Source organism: Cyanidioschyzon merolae, chromosome 7, assembly GCF_000091205.1.
Source record: "Cyanidioschyzon merolae strain 10D DNA, chromosome 7, complete genome".
Classification (NCBI taxonomy): Eukaryota; Rhodophyta; class Bangiophyceae; order Cyanidiales; family Cyanidiaceae; genus Cyanidioschyzon; species Cyanidioschyzon merolae.
The window spans coordinates 503,190-521,352 of NC_010133.1; the positions used below are offsets into that span (position 1 = coordinate 503,190).

The 18,163-nt window shown below is 55.9% G+C and overlaps 6 protein-coding genes across 6 annotated transcripts; 4 read left to right on the top strand and 2 right to left on the bottom strand.

Annotated features, from left to right (window-relative positions):
- Positions 1-546: 546 nt before the first annotated feature.
- On the top strand, positions 547-1,398 carry CYME_CMG194C (probable phosphoribosylanthranilate isomerase; the record flags this gene model as incomplete). Its single annotated transcript, XM_005535918.1, has 1 exon — positions 547-1,398. The coding sequence occupies one exon, from the start codon at positions 547-549 to the stop codon at positions 1,396-1,398; it is 852 nt and encodes a 283-aa protein (XP_005535975.1).
- Positions 1,399-2,950: 1,552 nt separating this feature from the next.
- CYME_CMG195C (hypothetical protein, conserved) lies at positions 2,951-3,709 on the bottom strand (the record flags this gene model as incomplete). The annotated part of the gene is made up of 1 exon (XM_005535919.1): positions 2,951-3,709. The coding sequence occupies one exon, from the start codon at positions 3,707-3,709 to the stop codon at positions 2,951-2,953; it is 759 nt and encodes a 252-aa protein (XP_005535976.1).
- An 800-nt stretch (positions 3,710-4,509) lies between these two features.
- Positions 4,510-7,023, top strand: CYME_CMG196C (mitochondrial translation elongation factor G1; the record flags this gene model as incomplete). Its single annotated transcript, XM_005535920.1, has 1 exon — positions 4,510-7,023. One exon carries the CDS (start codon positions 4,510-4,512, stop codon positions 7,021-7,023), a length of 2,514 nt encoding a protein of 837 aa, XP_005535977.1.
- Positions 7,024-8,498: 1,475 nt separating this feature from the next.
- Positions 8,499-9,131, bottom strand: CYME_CMG197C (hypothetical protein; the record flags this gene model as incomplete). Its single annotated transcript, XM_005535921.1, has 1 exon — positions 8,499-9,131. One exon carries the CDS (start codon positions 9,129-9,131, stop codon positions 8,499-8,501), a length of 633 nt encoding a protein of 210 aa, XP_005535978.1.
- A 475-nt stretch (positions 9,132-9,606) lies between these two features.
- CYME_CMG198C (methionyl-tRNA formyltransferase) lies at positions 9,607-10,890 on the top strand (the record flags this gene model as incomplete). Its single annotated transcript, XM_005535922.1, has 1 exon — positions 9,607-10,890. One exon carries the CDS (start codon positions 9,607-9,609, stop codon positions 10,888-10,890), a length of 1,284 nt encoding a protein of 427 aa, XP_005535979.1.
- Positions 10,891-13,623: 2,733 nt separating this feature from the next.
- On the top strand, positions 13,624-15,471 carry CYME_CMG199C (hypothetical protein; the record flags this gene model as incomplete). The annotated part of the gene is made up of 1 exon (XM_005535923.1): positions 13,624-15,471. One exon carries the CDS (start codon positions 13,624-13,626, stop codon positions 15,469-15,471), a length of 1,848 nt encoding a protein of 615 aa, XP_005535980.1.
- Between the last annotated feature and the right edge of the window lie 2,692 nt (positions 15,472-18,163).

Genomic DNA, 18,163 nt, shown 5'->3' on the forward strand with positions numbered 1-18,163 from the left:
ACAGCAGCGGCAACAGCGGTAACAGCTTTTCGTAGCCGTGTGCCCCGTTCCCGAAGCGCAACACCCTGGACAGGTATTCGACTCGGAGTCGGGCGCTGCGCTCTATTCCACGCTATCAAGACGTCTCTTGGGTTAGAGTAGAGACGGTTCGGCAGACGTGTCGCTTAAGCGTGCTGATTTCCTTAGAATCCTAGCGTCTACGAAGGCGGCTCACAGCGCTATCGTTGAGGCTTTGGACGCGTTCTGGAGTAGCAGCAGCAGCAGCAGCAGCAGTTTGTTTCCCGGGCACTGCAAGTTCCGAGTCCAAGAGCTGAAATCGCAACGTAAAATCGCTAGAGCTTGCCCTTCGACTAGAGTATTTCGTTGATCGAGTTGGCTTCGGTCTTCACTAAGCGTACCCTGTGCTGCTGAACGAATCTGGCGTGGTGGCTGCTTCCAAGGCCACAAAGCTGGGCGGAGCGTCCTGAATACCCAACGAGCGCTGGTGCTCAGTCTTTGATTACCACAGCATCTCAACTCGACTGGTGACTCGAGCTACGAGCAGGAATGCTCGGACGCAACCAGCATCCACTGGCGTTCGCTGCCTCAGCTGTGGTGCCAGGCTCACGTGCTCAGGCGCTAAAGAGTTTGAAAGTTTGTGGGGTCACCAGCGCAGAGGATGCAACCTGGATTTTAGAGACCATTCAGCGACGACTTTCCGTTCAAGTCTGGATAGGTTGTGTGTTGTGGCCGCACTCGCGACGTTGCGTCTCGGTGAGGGAGGCTCGCGACATCGCTGCTGCTGTTCGCGAGACGGCAGCAAAGCTGGGAACGCCCGCTCGGACGGTGGCTGTGTTTGTTGATGAGGACTTGTCTCGAATACGACAGGTATGCACCGACGCGTCGATAAACGTTGCTCAGCTGCATGGGTCCCTGGACTGGCAGGAGCATGTGCTCCGAGCGGTGGACTCCTGGCCTTCCTGGTTGGACTACGCTCGTGTTCTGCGGCCCGATGAAGCAGCACAGGAGCCATCGAAGCGAGCGATAACAACCGCTGATGGACGTCCACCCTGCTATACGTTGATCGACCCAGGTCGTGGAGACGGGAAGCCCTTCGACTGGCGCAAGTTCTCGAACGAGCGCGTTTTGGGTCCCGATCCAGGTCTTTGGATGATTGCTGGCGGTTTGCATGCCGGAAATGTGGTTGAGGCCGTACGAGTCACCAATGCACCGGGTGTTGATGTTGCGAGCGGTGTCGAGGTCAGCACCGACGGTCGCAGGAAGCACGAATCAGGAGAAGGCTCTGCAGACGCGTATCCGCAGCACAGCGGTAGGGTGTATCGGCCGCGCAAGGACCCTGCTCGTCTTGAGGCCTTCTTGGATGCACTTTGCAGCGTCTACGGTGGTCGCATGATCTAAAGGCAAGCGTAGGCGATGACTCGGACTGCTTCTGATCGGTGTCTGGGGTATGCCGTTTATCAGAGCGTCTGTCGGAGGCGGAGGTGGTGAAAATGTTCATGCCAGGCTTGCCTGCATGCGTCTCTACAGAGCGGCTCAGGGCAGTTCGGTCTCGATGATCTGTTTGCAAGGTTTCTCACTTGCTTTTTATTTGCTTGGGTCTGCGGGAAACCGCCAAGTCAACTGAAGCACTCATGCTGTAATGCTCCCGCGAGACAGCGCGTTCCATGTCGCACGCAGAGAAACCGCGTAACACGCGCCTACATATGGCAGCGTTGACCTGTTGAGAATGCTGCAAGCAGATGAACGTTACGTTAATCGTCCATCAAAATGATAGACACCGCGTGTGTACGTTGCGTCGGTTGATTGCAGGCATTTGCACTGTTCGGATGGCGACGTTGTAACTTGGCGGACGGGGCATCCAGGCCCTGACATTCGACAGCCGCCAGGCGGCTCAGCGCTGCCTCGCAAGCTGGTTGCTCGTTACCTGCCCCTGTGACATCGAACCAGCAGTACTGCAGATTATGGTTGTGCTGGGATGCCGTCGCCCCTACGCATGGGTTACAATGATGATTTTAGAGCATCGCGGGCGCAAAAGAGAAAGCGAGAGAGCATATGTGATGCTGGAGGCAAAAACGACGCTCTACACGTCTGTTGCATCCTTTGGGGGTGGTGCTTTCTTCATCACACTTCCGGGATTCCACAGGCAAGATATCCATCCGACTGCAATGGTCATCAGGGGACGCTGTTGTTCCCGAGCCTGTCTCGTTGGCGTAGCAACCACACCTGCCTGCTGGGCACGCCTTGACCGTTTGCGCCGGAACTGCTGCTCTCCAGACGCGCAGCGCTCTCGTTTCTGTCCAGGACAGGTCACATCTGGTGCTGGTCAGCGCCCGCTGCACGTCGCTTTGCCGGTGCGTCCACAGGTTGACTTTTGATGCCGCAGGTATCCCTTTTTGCCATCGTACGCCGTGTTTCAATCATTTTGAAGTACACCGTCGCCAGTTACGCGGCCAGGGTGCAGTGTCCCTCGTCAGGCGTTTTGGCTCAAATGCAATCGCTTCGTGAACGCCCAAAACGCACACACATGTACCTCGAAAGCGTCTGGTGCATTCGGAAGCACACACGCGCGTCACTGAGAATGCATCATCTGCGCTGAAACGTACATCTCGTAAACATCTCGTGCTGTTGTATGCAAACTCGTGTACATGGCATCGCATGCTCTGTTCTCAAACATGTGACTCGAACATTTGTGCTTCTCCTCGATAGACTCACGTGCACCTGGATCCTTGCGCACTCCGAAATCGTTCATTCCCGAAAACTGCATCAGCGACGTGTATCCAACGCCTGATTCCACAGCGGGCGTTCATCCGTAACGATTAGCAATCCGCGTCAACCGGCATCAATCTCCTCCTTTCTAGAATTCAAATGCTATTGAAACCTTTCCCTGGCATCTCGTACCTGCAAATTTCAATGTCTACAATACGAAGCACAGGCACTGGTGACAACGCGCTCACCTTATCGGGTTCAGGATCGCAACTACAAGAATGATCGCAAACACGACGCCCAGTGCCAGAGCAAGCCGTTTCTGGCGACTGCGTGCCTTGAGACTCACCTGGAGACGAAGACGCTCCAAGGCACGTGCGACTTCCTCACGTAACTCTTCTGGAGTACCGCGGTTATCGATCCGCTCGTCAGCTCGTAGCATCTTCTGCTCGAGCGCCATCTGAGCTTGGATACGTTGCTGGATATCCGCGTCAGTCCAGTCCGGGTGTCGTCGGCGTAGACGCTCAAACTGCTGTGAACGCGATGCATAGACCACCATGGTCACGTTGCAGAGTCTCGAGAGACCACTCTCATAGAGGAGTGGCACGTCGAGAACGATTGGGGTGCGCACCCCAGCCACATACCGAAGCAGAAACACTCTCCACAATATTCGTGCACAAACTAGGGGATGCGTAATCCAGTTCAACAGGTTGAGCGCTCTTGGATTTCCGAAAGCAATCTCGCTGAGGCGTTTGCGATCGAGTTCGAGGTTGCCCTGCTCGTTGCGACGGTACAAGTTTCGGCCGAACACAAGGCGTAGCAAGAGGGACGCTACCGTCCCGGGGGCAACCACCTCCCGTGCTATGACGTCGGCGTCAAGAACGGGGTAACCCCAGTCTGCTCGGATGACTTTGACGACCTCCGATTTGCCGGTTCCGATGCAGCCGGTGAGGCCATAAACGGCGCCTGCGTTGTCGTACTCCTCCTGCGTTCTGAAACGCGGCATCACGAACGCTTGGTAAACAGAGAAAGCGTATGCAGCTACGGTGGCGATCGCTCCGACCTGAAGAAAGAAGCTGTCCTGACGTCGGTTTCCTGTGCCTCAGACGACACGGCTGCGTCAGCGCTACCGCCTCAAGGTATCGTTTGGTACACAACGGTTTCAAGTGGTGTTGCTGCAATGCTGCTGTCGTTGCTCGTGGCGTGCCACACGTCCGGTATCTAGACCTAGTCGCGCAACGGAACAAGTTCTCGACTTGTATCGAAATTGTCAGCTTTTGGGCAGTAAATTGCAAGCCAAAGCATACGTTTACGAAGTTGCGTTGCGGTTCTTTGCACGAAAGCGCTAAACGAAACTACCTAGTGACGCGAGAAACGCTCGGCAAGGCGGGTACGGCTGTCTGCCTGTAGTATTGGAGTCTAGCACCTGCAAACCAAGGCGGTTACGCTAACGCTACCACTGGGCAACGTTCTTCTAGAAGTTGCATAGCAATACCGCATCGGCGGTCAGATTTCTAGACAAGTTTGTTCTGTGCGGTAAAGCGTGCGTGCACTGGAGTACCCCTGGTGGCGTTTACAGGTGAACGACGCGCTGGCGTTCGCCTATAGCGAAAGTCTTCGAAGAGGCGTCATTCCCTGCCCCGACGAAAGCTACAGACGGTACGTGCTAAGGCTGAGCATCACTGGGCTCGGGCTGGACACCCACTGCGAACCAGTCGATCAACGGAACGCTAGGGACGAGCCTGGTGCGATCCACGCCGACGCTGCCGGCAAACGCGAGCTGGAGTCCCTCGCAACAGACAGCTGATGCGTACTTTTCGCGCGTTCACCTTGCAGAGCAGGCTCGCGAGTGCCGCTCACTGGCCACCGCGACCGGTGCCCGCACCAGCAGATGACCTGCTGCGACGCTGTGATGCCTCGCTTATGCAGCGTCTGCCGAGTGCTGCGAGCACTCGCCACTTGCTCCGTTTCCAACACAGCGAAGCTGTATCACCAGCGACGGATCCGGAGCAAAACGACCGTGCAGTCCAGGTTGCTCTCGAGGAGGCCCAAATAGCAGCCAGAGAACGCGGCTTGACAGGGGCTCCTGTTGGTCGACGTAATTTCGGCATCGCCGCCCATATCGATAGCGGAAAGACAACACTGAGTGAGCGCATCCTGTTCTACTCTGGGAGAATTCGAAGGATCCATGAAGTGCGGGGCAAGGACGGCGTCGGTGCCACCATGGACTCGATGGAACTCGAGCGCGAACGCGGTATTACGATTGCGTCCGCTGCAACCTACCTGAACTGGCAGCGCGGCTTTCACCTGAACCTCATCGATACACCGGGGCACGTCGACTTTACCATTGAAGTAGAGCGGGCGATGCGCGTACTCGACGGTGCGATCCTGGTGCTGTGTGGTGTCAGCGGTGTCCAGTCGCAGAGTCTCACCGTGGATCGCCAGATGAGGCGCTACCGCGTTCCTCGACTCGCGTTCGTGAATAAACTGGATCGACAGGGGGCGAATCCTGAACGGGTGCTTGAGCAGATTGTTAACAAACTGCACCAGCCGGCTGCCTTTCTGACGATTCCCATAGGCGTCGAGCGGGATCTTGTCGGGGTGGTTGATGTAATTCGCCAACAGGCCGTGTATTTCGAAGGCGAATACGGCGAGCAATTGCGTATCGAAGACACCATACCCAGTTCATTGAAGTCCAAGGCCGATCAAGCGCGTCGCCATCTTATTGAATGTCTCGCGAATGTAGATGAGCGTTTCGGGGACCTCTTCCTCGAGCATGATTACGGGGTCCCAGAGGACGCCATTCATCGAGCGATCCGTCGAGCGACCATCGCACGCTCCTTCACACCGGTGTACTGTGGCTCCGCGTTGCGCAACGTGGGTGTTCAGCCGCTCCTCGACGCAGTGGTCAACTACTTGCCCAGTCCGGTTGAGGTGCGCAGCTACGCCATGCAGGGCGATACCGAGCAGCGAATCCAGCTCGAGCCAGACGCCAATGCCTCGCTTGTATCGTTAGCTTTCAAACTCGAGGACGGGCGCTTTGGTCAACTCACGTACCTTCGGGTGTACCAGGGTACTCTTCGCCGCGGCGATCTCATCTATAATGCTCGAACGGGAAAGCGGTTGCGCGTTCCGCGTCTCGTTCGCCTGCACGCGGATCAAATGGAGGATATTCAGGAAGCGACAGCTGGTGACATATGTGCCATGTTTGGACTGGACTGTGCCTCTGGAGATACCTTCACAGATGAAGCTGGTCTCGGGAGACGTCTCTCGCTGGAGAGCATTCGCGTCCCTGAACCGGTGATCTCGTTAGCGATAACGCCACAGGGCAAGACGGATGCACAGGCCAACTTTTCGAAAGCATTGGCGCGATTTACCAAGGAGGATCCCACATTTCGCACGTATCTTGATCCGGAAAGCAAGCAGACGATTATTTGCGGCATGGGAGAGCTCCATCTTGAGATCTATATCGAGCGAATGCGTCGCGAATACGGTGTCGAGTGCCAAGTGGGGCAGCCCAAGGTGAACTATCGAGAGTCGGTTTCCCGACGAGCGCCTTTCCAGTACCTGCATCGGAAACAGAGCGGAGGTGCTGGTCAGTACGCTGGTGTCCAAGGCTACATTGAGCCAACGCTCGAAGCCGGCTACTGGACCGCACGACCCGAGGACTCTGAGACCGCCGAGAGCGACCGCCAGGCAATGAGCGCGGTGAACACGACCAGCGAGGAGGGTGGACAGGCGGTTGCTGCGCAGCGCGAAGCTACAAAACGCGCTGCCGAGAACGAGTTTGTGAACGCGCTGGTCGGCAACAACATACCGCCACAGTTTATTCCGGCCATTGAGCGAGGCTTTCAGGATGCCGTCCAGGAGGGCGCGCTCAGCGGTCACATTGTGCAAGGTGTGCGGATGGTGCTCCAAGACGGCAAGAGCCATCCGGTTGACAGCAACGAGATCGCTTTCCGGACCGCTGCACTGATGGCCTTCCGCAAGGCTTTCCCCCAGGCCGGCGGTGTCATTCTGGAGCCATGGATGCGCGTTGCGGTGCAAGTGCCGCAGGAGTACAGTGGTGACATTCTGGGTAGTCTCACGAAACGGCGAGGAACTGTCGTGAATTCCCAAACTGACGGCGAATATGCGCTGATTGAAGCGGACGTACCGTTAAGTCAAATGTTTGGCTACTCGACGGATCTGCGCAGCATGACGCAAGGAAAAGGTGAGTTTACCATGGAGTACCTCCGTCACGAGCCGTGCACCCGGGAGGATCAAGAGCGGCTCATTGCAGACTACGCTGCGCTACGGAAGACAAAAGCAAACGATTGAGCGCGGATATGGAGACGTGTATGCGTGGGTGCACTCTGGCCAACATATGTGATGTCAAGCAAGGCTTTGTTCGCCCTCAATATTTACGGTACATAAAGCGGAGTGGAAGTCAACGCGACGGTATCCTGGTACCCGATAGGTAAACAATGATGATGACAATGATAATGATGACGCTCGCTATTTCGCATGATCGACGAATACAGGGGTAGCGCTCGAACTGTGCCTTACAGATCAACAAACAATGTTGCGTTTCGCAGTTCAAATATGTAAACGATGCTTTTCGTTGCTAGCTCTCTGCGCCAGGTGCATTCCTTTCGGTACGATGATTTGAAAGTTGTCGATGCTTCTGAATACTTGAGAGAAGAAATCGGAAACAATGATACGGTTGCAAAAGTCACATGCATTCGCCTCCGTCCCCGTCAAGCGAGAACATGGTATCACTAGATTTTGTACCGCTGTTGGATGCCGTCGATTTCAACAGTTTTGGCGCACCAGATACCCATGCGCCTCTCGATCTGCTGCAGACGACTCGTCCAGGGTAGCCAGTACCCAGACCCCTACATGAACACACGAGCGAGCCAGCGGACGCAGTGCAGCGCACGTTACGCTCGGGCGTCTGCGTCAAACGTATCTGGAAAGCTGCAGGTCATCGAGACACTTCCGCGAATGTCCCTCATTCCATAGAAGCTCTCATACACGTTGCAACGACTCAATCGTTGGTTCGTGGTGCGAGCCGGTGTCGGACGATATGCGCGGAAACCTGTCCCGGATCACTCACATGGAGGCCCAGTACGGAATGGCATGGCTGCGCGTGCCGGCTGGCTGGACAACGCTCCAGCTCGTTATGCAGCGCCCACGGATATGGCGCATTTCATCCCGCCCGTTAGCGACCCTAGTCCAGCGCGTGCCTCAACTGGACTGGGCTTGGAGAGGGAACACGGACGATATTCGGCGACGCAGCACCCAAACATGCCATGCGTCAGCGTTGCTCATTGGGAAACAGCAGGACATTTTCCAGAGGCTGCGTCACCAGTGAGCGCATGCTTATCGTGGCCGCACTGCGCTTTGACTTGTGGAACGACTCTGGTCTGCCTTAGCGTTGCCGATCATAGCAAGCGTATTGCAGCACGAGTGAAGGCATCGTAAGCACGACTTGCGCCAACCGGACTAGATCTGGGAATTGCAACTGGCGTCGTGGTGAACTGAGCACATCCACAAGCTAGTCGCTCATTCGAAAGGACTCGCGTGTGCCTATATCCTGGTATGGAACGCGGGATTCCTAGAAACGCGTTGGTTTCGCATTGGACGCATGTTCGGAGGTCGGAAGTTCACGTCCGCTAGCGCTGCTTGCCAGCTTGCGGCGATAACGCCATCAACACCTTCGCTTTGCTGCAGTGTGTACAATGTTGCCCGGCAACGAGCGCTCTTCCATCGAACGCGAACAATCCGAATCAAGGGCGCTGCGGGAGGCGTCATCAGGACTCGATCGGGGCTGCAATATACGTCGTTCTCTCGAGCAGATCATCTGGTGAGCTGAGGGATAAAGTTCTTGTTCGATGCCGGGTGTGCCGGTGTCGCGGAGCCGCACCAACTGGGTTCCAGGCAACGCCCGTGGAAGCCCAGGGCTGCCACGGCACCGGTGGAGGTCTTGCCCAGGCACCGGGCTGGGATCGCTGCTCGGCGTGCGAGCGGACGTGATCTTCTGATAAAGCCTTGGGGAGAGGTACGAGCTCGGGAGCGCAGTTCCCCACAGACTGCGCTGGCGCGTGCTTCTGTGGCTGCGTGGTTCCGCGTTGGCGCTCCGAGGTCGTGCAGAGGCGCTCGGTATAGCGAGCGGACACACCTGTGCCACTGAACTGGGCCCTGTCCGCGCGGCGTGACTTGCTCCGCAGTTCTGCAGCACGAGCGCGTCTACGTCGGAGCCTCAGCCAATCGGAACGTGGTTGCAGGCGGCTCTCTCTACACGTCGTTGTCATGGACGAGCGACTGCGTCTTGGTCGCTTCCGCCACAGCTTCCGCAACCGGCACCGCCAGCCTCGTTTATGTTCCAGATGCCGAGCATCAAGCCTGCATCGATAACGACTTTGAGCGGAGCCCAGACAAGACATTTTTCCAGTCACGTCTTTTAATGCGGGAATTAAGCGTCATTCGTCGAGAGAAGCGTTGTCTGCGGATACAGGGAGCATCAGCGAATGGGACATATATGGAAATAAAGCGTCCTGGACGTCGCGCGTGCGCGTGCGTGTCCGCAAGGCGCGCTGCGTAAGATCGCCAACCGCCGCAGCCTTCTCCAGGGCCAGTCCCTGCCCACGCGATGCGGATACAGGGAGCATCAGCGAATGGGACATATATGGAAATAAAGCGTCCTGGACGTCGCGCGTGCGCGTGCGTGTCCGAAAGGCGCGCTGCGTAAGATCGCCAACCGCCGCAGCCTTCTCCAGGGCCAGTCCCTGCCCACGCGATGCGGATACAGGGGGTATCAGCGACCTGCCTGCCTGCCTGCCTTGGCACAGCATTGTTCAGTAGCGTGCAGCGTTCTCGGACGACCCTGAGGTGGCGCATGGTGCTTTCGAGGTCGCCCTGATGTGGGTATCATACGCACTGGTAAAGCGCTCCTGGTTTGCACCAAACAGACCGGCACGTTTTATAGAGACTGTGGCACGAAGTCGCTTGCATAAAGCGTCGTTCAAGTCGCGGGCTCGATGCCTGTGCAACGCTTCAAACGACGTACCGCCCCGACGGATCGTATTTCTGGGGACCCCTCCAGTGGCGGAGTTGGTGCTCGCTCGCATCGCCGAAGCTACTGGACAGGTTCCCAGAGCGACCGCGGAGCCGGTGAACTTGACCAGCGCAGCAAGTCCAGGAACGCAGCACGTTCCGTTCAGGGTTGTTGGCGTCGTGACACAGCCGCCAGCGCCCCAGCGTCGCTCGGGAGCACCGCAACCGAGTCCCACACACCGGTATGCGGTTGATGTGATGCAGGTCCCGGTATGGACGCCAACACGACTAGCACGTGACGAAAGCTTTCTTCGTCTCTGGGAAACGGAGCTGCGACCGGATCTTGCCATTACTGCTGCGTATGGACAACTGCTTCCGGAGCGCTTCCTTCGCGTTCCACCGCTCGGTGTGCTCAATATTCATCCGTCTCTCTTGCCGCTGTATCGTGGTGCAGCGCCAGTCCAGCGAACGCTTCTGGACGGCTTGGAGTATAGCGGTGTAAGCATTGTGCGCACGGTACTGGAGCTCGACGCCGGCCCTATTCTATGCCAGGAGCGAGTCCCGATCGACGAGAACATTCAGGGTCCAGATTTGCTAGAGCAACTGTTTGCACTGGGTGCAGAGCTTCTCATTCAGCGAATCCTATGTCGGCGGGATGTTGCCCGTGCATCGACCGCAGCCGAGATGGACGAGCTCCTGGGCGAGATCCGTATGCAAGACTCAAGCCAGGCCACATATGCGCCGAAACTCAGCAAATGTGAAGGTGAGCTGAGCTTCACCGAAACTGCGTATCGTGTCCACAATCGCGTACGAGCCGTCGTGGACTGGCCTGGTGCCTGGATGGAGCTGATCGTTCGGCCCGGTAGCGAGGAAGCGCCGCATGCGGGGCAACGCTTGCGTATCAAGGTGCTCCGCACGCGCATTGCTCGCCGTCAAGGCGGAGCAGCGCTCGGCATCCATCGCGTCTCTTTCGTAGAGGACGCACTTCGCGTGACTTGCGATGACGGCTCACAACTGGATATCCTTGAGGTGCAATTACCTGGAAAGCGGGTGCAGACGGCTCGGGCGTTCTGGAATGGCTTGCGCGGACGGTTCCTCGAACGGCCACGGGATCCCTATCCGCCATTATATGAGACTCCAGCCAGATGACGACGCACCAGTGGAACGGTATCAATGCTGGTGTCTAGTTCTGTCAGTTTCCGCCTGGTGCACCTGCCGACTCCAATATCGAAAGCTCCCGGTGGACGCGGAGCGCGTTTGGATTGCCCACCCTGTTCTCGATAACGCGGCATGTACGTGTCTACGGATTGCTTCTTCGTCTTTGCATCGTTTACGTGAATCACTGAATGCGCAAAGGCCGAACACTGCTAGCTGAAGGCGCGCATACAGGGCCCGCCCTATAGCGTCCGTGTATTGACAAGTTTCGCGATGATTCCTTATGCGCTTGGGAAGATGAACTGCCTGCCACTCGGGAGTGTATGCGCACCGTACGCGTCATCATGGACCATGCTAGGACTTGCATGTCTTCTATCTGCGACTTTGTTTATCGAGGTATCCGAGCAGAAAATCACCAATCGATTTTTCGTGGCGTCCGCGTCTTGTATGGAGGAACGCGATACCCCGATTCTGTCTAGGTTGTAGGAGGCGGTGCAAACCAGGATCACGGACAGTGCACCGCCAGAAATGCTGGTAACAACGCTTTTCGGCCTGGCATGGGGCTGCATCGCACGCACCATGTCGCAAGCGTTGTTGTCCGGATCACGGACGTCTTCATCAGTTCTGTTTGGAGCGCGCTTTGGGACGCTGGCGAGTGATGAAACTCATCGAGGAGGCTGCATGCCCACGAATCGTCCTTGGAGGTCATTGCCGACCCTGGGTGGAATATTCATGTCAGCAGTGACTGCCGTGGCGCTCGTTCGAAGCCACCTCGCCGAATTTTGCGTTCATGCTTGTTGTGTGAGCATGAACGAATTCTAGGCTCTTTCGAAGTTTGCGTCATAAAACGGGATACCCGCGGAAGCGCGCATAGGCACGGATACGTTGCCGGGCAGCTGCCGCTTCCGCTACACTCGTGTTAGATTCAAATAGAAACCCGAATAACTCGTTCCGTTGCTGTCGCTCGATATTTTTCTGAGTTTCTACAACACGTGTAGACTTGATATTCGACGTGCAGCGGTATAGGCGTACGGATTCGTACGTCATTCTAGGGGGCTCGGTCGTGTACTCGGTGAGGCTTCTTCTTCGATAATTTGCAGCTGGAATGCGTTCCGTCACTGGCATCAAGATCATTCGCAATGCCTTCGACGTCATGTACGTAAAATAACCGACATCATGATCCAAGGCTTCCATGCAAGCTTCCAATCTTCTCCTTTATTCATGTGTAACATGATCCGATCGCGCATGCTTCAAGTTATCGATCTTTCCGTTTCGTGACGAGTCGTGAGCACAGAAACCCGAGCTGCTGCATTGATGAGGAGAGGATTTTTCAAGAGATCGTTCTGTGGCGACTTGTCCGCGAGCGTATGCCTCAGCTTCAGTGAGCTTTTCATGACATATCCGGCTCCCACGGGATAGGCTCCCAGGGGCTCCCGTCTCGCTTTTTCCAACGGAATACCGTCTTGGACTCGGACTTGAGTCATCGCAGCGCTCGCGTAGGATGGAGCATGCGTGACCGCTTCATACCAAGGAAGCGTACACAGATCGAAATCGCTCGAGTTGTTCTCCATCCTGGATTCCCGTTCCGATACTTGTTCCATCATGGACAGCATCGCACTCCATAAATTATCTATGAATCGGAACGGCGTGCGCTGGCGTGTCACATAGAGAACGTTCTCGCCGGGGCGTTTGCCCAGAACAAACCCCTGCTCGCAATACCCATTTCCAGTCGCTGAAACCGAGGACTACATCGACGCACGCCTTCCGTACCCGTCAAGCGCATCTACCAAGCAATGAAGCAAGCGTTCACGCGCCATGAGGCAGGCCTCGGAAGCGTATTTGTGGCAAGCACTTGGAAGCACCAGCTCACAGCAACGTCTCATGGCTACAAAGATCGCATCGAGGCTGCTTCTAACGAAGTTTGCAAATCGGATGCAAGACGCAGATCCCAACTTGCTCCAACGCCATGTAACGCATCGACAACAGTCGGACGTAGCGGACTCGATTCATTACCCCTCCTAGCAATACCCGTCGACTGCTGATCATACAGTTGGTGTGATCGGAGAAAACGCCAAATCAGAAGCATCGTACACAAACGAGGTCGCAGAATCCGTAACGAAGAAAAAAGCCCAAGTACGCTGACCCTATTCGCACTAGAACTCGACCCGAACGATAAGAATACACGCCCAGTCCACAAGACCTTTCCCGTTATCTTCCGATGAGCGTATAACGCGCCGTCTTGTCTATGAACGCCCTCGAGTGGCGATCAAAACACGTTCCTGGGCTTCATGGAGCGCTCCCAACACCGAGGACTCGGCTCACATAGCGCTCGCCACAGCGCGCCTCACGTCCACTGAATCATGACAGCTCATGCCACGCACTCAGTACTCCATAGAACCTATGAAACGACCAGTATATCCGACAAGAAGTACAAGTCATGGAACTTGGAAGTAGGGCGTGAAACAACGAACGCTTTACCATGCACTGATATCCAGCGCCTAGTCGGGCAACGCTGACCTGTGTGTTCACATTTTGTCCACTGAAGAGAGAAACGTCGAATCACCATCTCGGCTGCAAAGCACGAGCGCCACCCCAGCAACCCCGCTAACGAGGACTCCTACCATCGCCTGTTCTCCTGGCTTTTGTGCAGCGCGGCTCGTACGCCTGAGTACAATTGGGCGTAAACTGGCGACGTTCTGGGACCGAGGTTACACCAGGGTGCTTGTGATGCGTACCGGCTTTCTGCCGACGGTGACGCTCGGTCGCTGGCAGCCGCTGCCTCCAAGCCGTGCCTTTGCCTGGCGACGGTGCGTGAATCACCGACTTGCCAAGTTTGCAAAACATTCGCTTCTTTTCGGCGGTGCAACTGCTGAGGCGTCATCGTCAATATCATCATCATGGACGCAACGTGCTGATACCTGGGCAATGAGCGACGTTTGGCGGCGGCAGTTTCCGAACGCGACCGCCAGCCAGTGGCACATGCGCTTCGGTGAAAGCGTGACAACGTCCTCCGTGGAGCAACTGCTCGATGAACTTGTACGCAAGTACGAAACGCAGGTCGAGGCTGCACCTGGCACCCCAGCGGATACCTCTCCGACACCAGCACAGCTGATTCAAAAAGTTATCGAGTTTTTGCGCGGGCTCGGATTATCTGTGGAGGACGCTGGACGCGTCATCCATAAACGACCGCAGATCTTGCGTCTTTCCCTCAAAAGCCAGGCAGCGCCTATCATCCATTTTCTGGTTCGCGACCTAGGTTTGACGGACGCGCAGGTTCGACGCGCTGTGCGACATGCGCCCCAGATATTTGAGCAACCGCTCGACCTGCTTCGAAGCAATGCTCGTTATCTTTCGAGACCTACGAGCCGGAGAGCCCTGGCACTGCGTATCGCAGATGACACCGTAGCCTCACATGCGACAAGTGACCCAGCGGACTCAGTGGAGCGCTCGGTAGCTAGTGCGGCGGTGTCGAGCGACCACGGGACGTTCACAACCAGCGCAAATGAGGATGATGAGGACGGGGATGCTCGCAAACCTCACCAGAACAATGACCTCGTCGCTGGTGAAAGCACTGCTTCGAACGACTCTTCGTCGTCTGCGATGGAAGCATTGAGCTTTGGTCGACGTCAGCTTGCGAGAGCGGTCGCCAAGTGCCCTGGTATTCTCTGGCGGTCGCCAGCGACGATGGCGCGTATGGTGTATTTCTTTCGATCAGAAATGGGTTGCAATGCACGCGAGACAGCGCACGTGCTTTCACTGGTACCGCAGCTGCTGCTTCGCTCTCCCGACGAGCTGTTACCGCAGGTGTCCTGGCTGCGTCGTCATCTCCGACGAAAAGCCGCAGATGGAAACGGCGCTATCGCGCCAAACCAGCGCGACTTGGCGCGGCTGGTGGTCCAGTATCCCACATCGTTACTACTGGACCCGATGGAGACCATGCAACCGCGTTTGGACTATTTAAGAGATCACTTTGGAGTGTCTGATTTCCGTCGCTGCCTCTTGAATTCGCCCACTGTGCTGGAAGCGAGCATCGAGCGGGACTTGGCGGGATTCAAACGGGTCTTGGTGGACTCCATCGGCTTTGCTAGCGATGATCCAGCGCTCGCTACGATTGCTACCAAGGTTCCGAAATTCTTCCACACCCGACCGCAACTGATATTCGAGTTTCTCACCAGGGAGGCCGGTTTGGACCCTGCGGAGGCACGCACGTGCTTGGCGCTTGCGCCTACCCTGGTCCTGTTATCGGGGCGGCGGGGCCAGTCGGTGCCCTCTTTCGGGACCCATCTGTTTCCGTATCTGCATTTTTGTACGCAAGTGCTGGGCCGTTCGCTCGTGGACGTGCTACGCATTGCACCTGATTTCCTTACCATGGACGTGGAGCGACGTCTGATTCCGCGGTACGCCTTTGCGAAAAGCCGGCTCACGAGTCACGAATGGCAAGCTTTGAAGCTCCACGACTTGCTCTGCTCATCTACGAGTCGCTTCTGTGAACACGTGATGCATGTGCCCGTTTCCGAGTATCAACGCTATGTGCAGAGTGGCAAATGGTTGTTGTTTTATTTGCAGATCTTGTGAGCGACCGCACTGCGACACCCGTGAGTTGTTCGATGCGACGGGCAGCGGGGCATCGCTTCCGCCGCACCTTGACCCATCAGGCGGGTGCTGCGGCTGGGCGTATCGTCGACGGCCGCACCGCAGACGCGAGCGTCTCGACGAGCTCACTAGCTGCTGCCTTCTGCATGATGATGTTGACGGTTCGCTGCTATGGACGGGAGGCGTGCTGTGCGGTTGGCAAACGCACGTCACTGGCGATCGCCAGACCCAAAAGGCGTAAGCAGAAGCGCGTTTTTGTCGCATTCATGCGGTGCGTCGACTCGCGTCCGCTGCTCCCTATCCCGGAGCAGTACATTTTGCATTGGAAGGTCCCCGAACGAGCCTATGTTGTGAGCATCGTAAACCAAACGGATCCTGGTAGCGCCGTATCCCGATTTGAGCGAATCCCGGGGCCGGAAAGCACCGTCACCGCTGTTGTATGCGAAAGTCGGTGATGTGTCGTGGATGGGCGCTAGACTGTGGGCCTGCGCAGGCGACCGGAAAAGCGATACGCTGCCGTCTAGATGACGGATATCGCGACTTGAGCGCACGTCCGTCACTGGGCTCCATTGGTGGAGTCGTGTCTGGGATGAACCGCCTGCGCCACTGATACCATCAAGGCGCTATCTCGGGCGGTTTTGTGCAGTCCTTCGCGTAAACTCTGGTTCACTCTCGCATGCACCGAGCTGGTGTCTTGGTGTAACCGAACTCGGCGAGCGACATGTCAACATGTGCTTTGGAGATCGCGTGTTGCGGGCGTGGCCTCGGTTATCCTCGATCGAATACGAAACCGCTTACACCGGCTACAAGCGGCGGTGATTCATACTCCTGGTGAGAAACGCCACGCGGGCACCGGTATCAGCAGCAGGAGGAGATGCAGACGAAACGTTTGCCGCCATGCCGTTCCCAAACCAGAAGCGACTTGCCTGGCATTTGTTGCGACCGCCCGAGGCAGCGACCTGGTCGAGAAATTGCAACAGGCGTGAAAAGGCAACCATCGTTCACGAGCAGTGAAGTCTGGAATACCAACGCAAGCACGTCCTTGTTGTTTTTCAGCTTGTTCTTGTCGTAGGTATTTCGTAAAGGGATTGGATTCCATGGATTTGGCAAATGTCGCGAAAACGAAACTTGATGCTGTTGTTCCTTGGTTGCGAAAACGGCTTTATTCTTCCGAGTCGATCATAGCATGATGAGCAGATGCACGAACTGGTGCTGTCGTGGACAGCATCGTTCACTCAAAACAGCACTTGTCAAATGCGATGGCCATAACCGTCTCCTCGTGAATTTATCCAGAGTCATACGTTCTCTCAGAATGACGATCGATCGACGAGAGCGTTGGATGAGAAGTACGCTGCGTCCAGTTGCAACGAACGGTGATAAAAAGACCCGGACGGATAACGAACAAGAAAGCATGGGTCTTTGAAAAACCGTTGCAGGTTGAAAAGACACCAACGTGGTCGTACGAAAACGCGGACGACTATTCCAGGGGAGACAGATGCTCGACGAACGCCCTGAGAGGTTCATCCGGAGGTACGGTGGATTCATGTCTATGGGAATTCAAGGAGGATCAAACCAGTGATTATAAAGAAGAGAAGCGCGAGCATTCCGACAACTTCAGCTCTAGCAGTGCTTGACAGGTGCAGTCGCCAACGAACTGCCAAACGCATAGGATCGTTCGACGACAAGTAGTTTTTCGAAGCAGCCTTCTTGGCTGCTTCATTCCATCTTATTCTGCCTTGCACATAGCAAAACGTCGCTTTCCATAAATCAAAAGCGTCAAATTCGTATGCAGTTCAAACTGGCAGTGCACCGAGCTTTGTACCAATTCATTGCCCTTGATTCAGTCCAATCGAAGACATTTTTACTCTTTTCAAACGACTTTTTGTACGCTCACGAATCCATAGACGAGTCGTTTGCATCCATGACGCCGTTCTTGGACAAGCCGTTCTCTTCCAGCGCCAGTGATCAAATGCCCTGTTACCGCTCTGCCCGTACACAGGAGCGGGGGTACGGAAAGGCGTGCTTCCGTCTGTGTGCAGATCGGCAATGGAGGACCTGACGAAAGGGTACTTGATGGATCTTGGAATCATCTATAGACAGAAAAGGTGAACGCCAGTTTCACTGTCCATCGGGCGGGTCTGAAACTAGAGGAATAGAAAACGGATAAATAGCAGGTTAACTAGATGGATATAGAATCGTCAAGTCAACGAAAAGGCGAGGGAACTCCCTCACGAAGAAGGGATACATCTTCGAGAAAAGACGACGAAGGTGACCAGGATCGACGAACTCTCGAAGCGCAAAGATGAGTCTGGAGTCATTGCGTTGGTCTCCCGAAGAATATACGTCAACGGGGAGAGACTTCGAAACAGCGATATGCAGGACGCCACCAGGAAACTTTCAGGATCTCACTCGAGATGTTTCGTCTCGAGTATCTCGAATTGAGGTACCTCGTTACGAAGACATTCGCAGGGTTTCCGCTCGTTTCGTTGCCAGCTGTTCACATGCTTCCGGAAGTTTTCGATCAAACCCTTTATGCGACATCACAACGGATGATCGTAGAATTAACAGTGCACACATGCGCTTCCCAGAATACCTTGACACGTTACCGCACCACATCGGCGTTTAGAACATCCACCGTGCAGGTTGTCACAGAGGATCCATTAGGGCTCGGCAA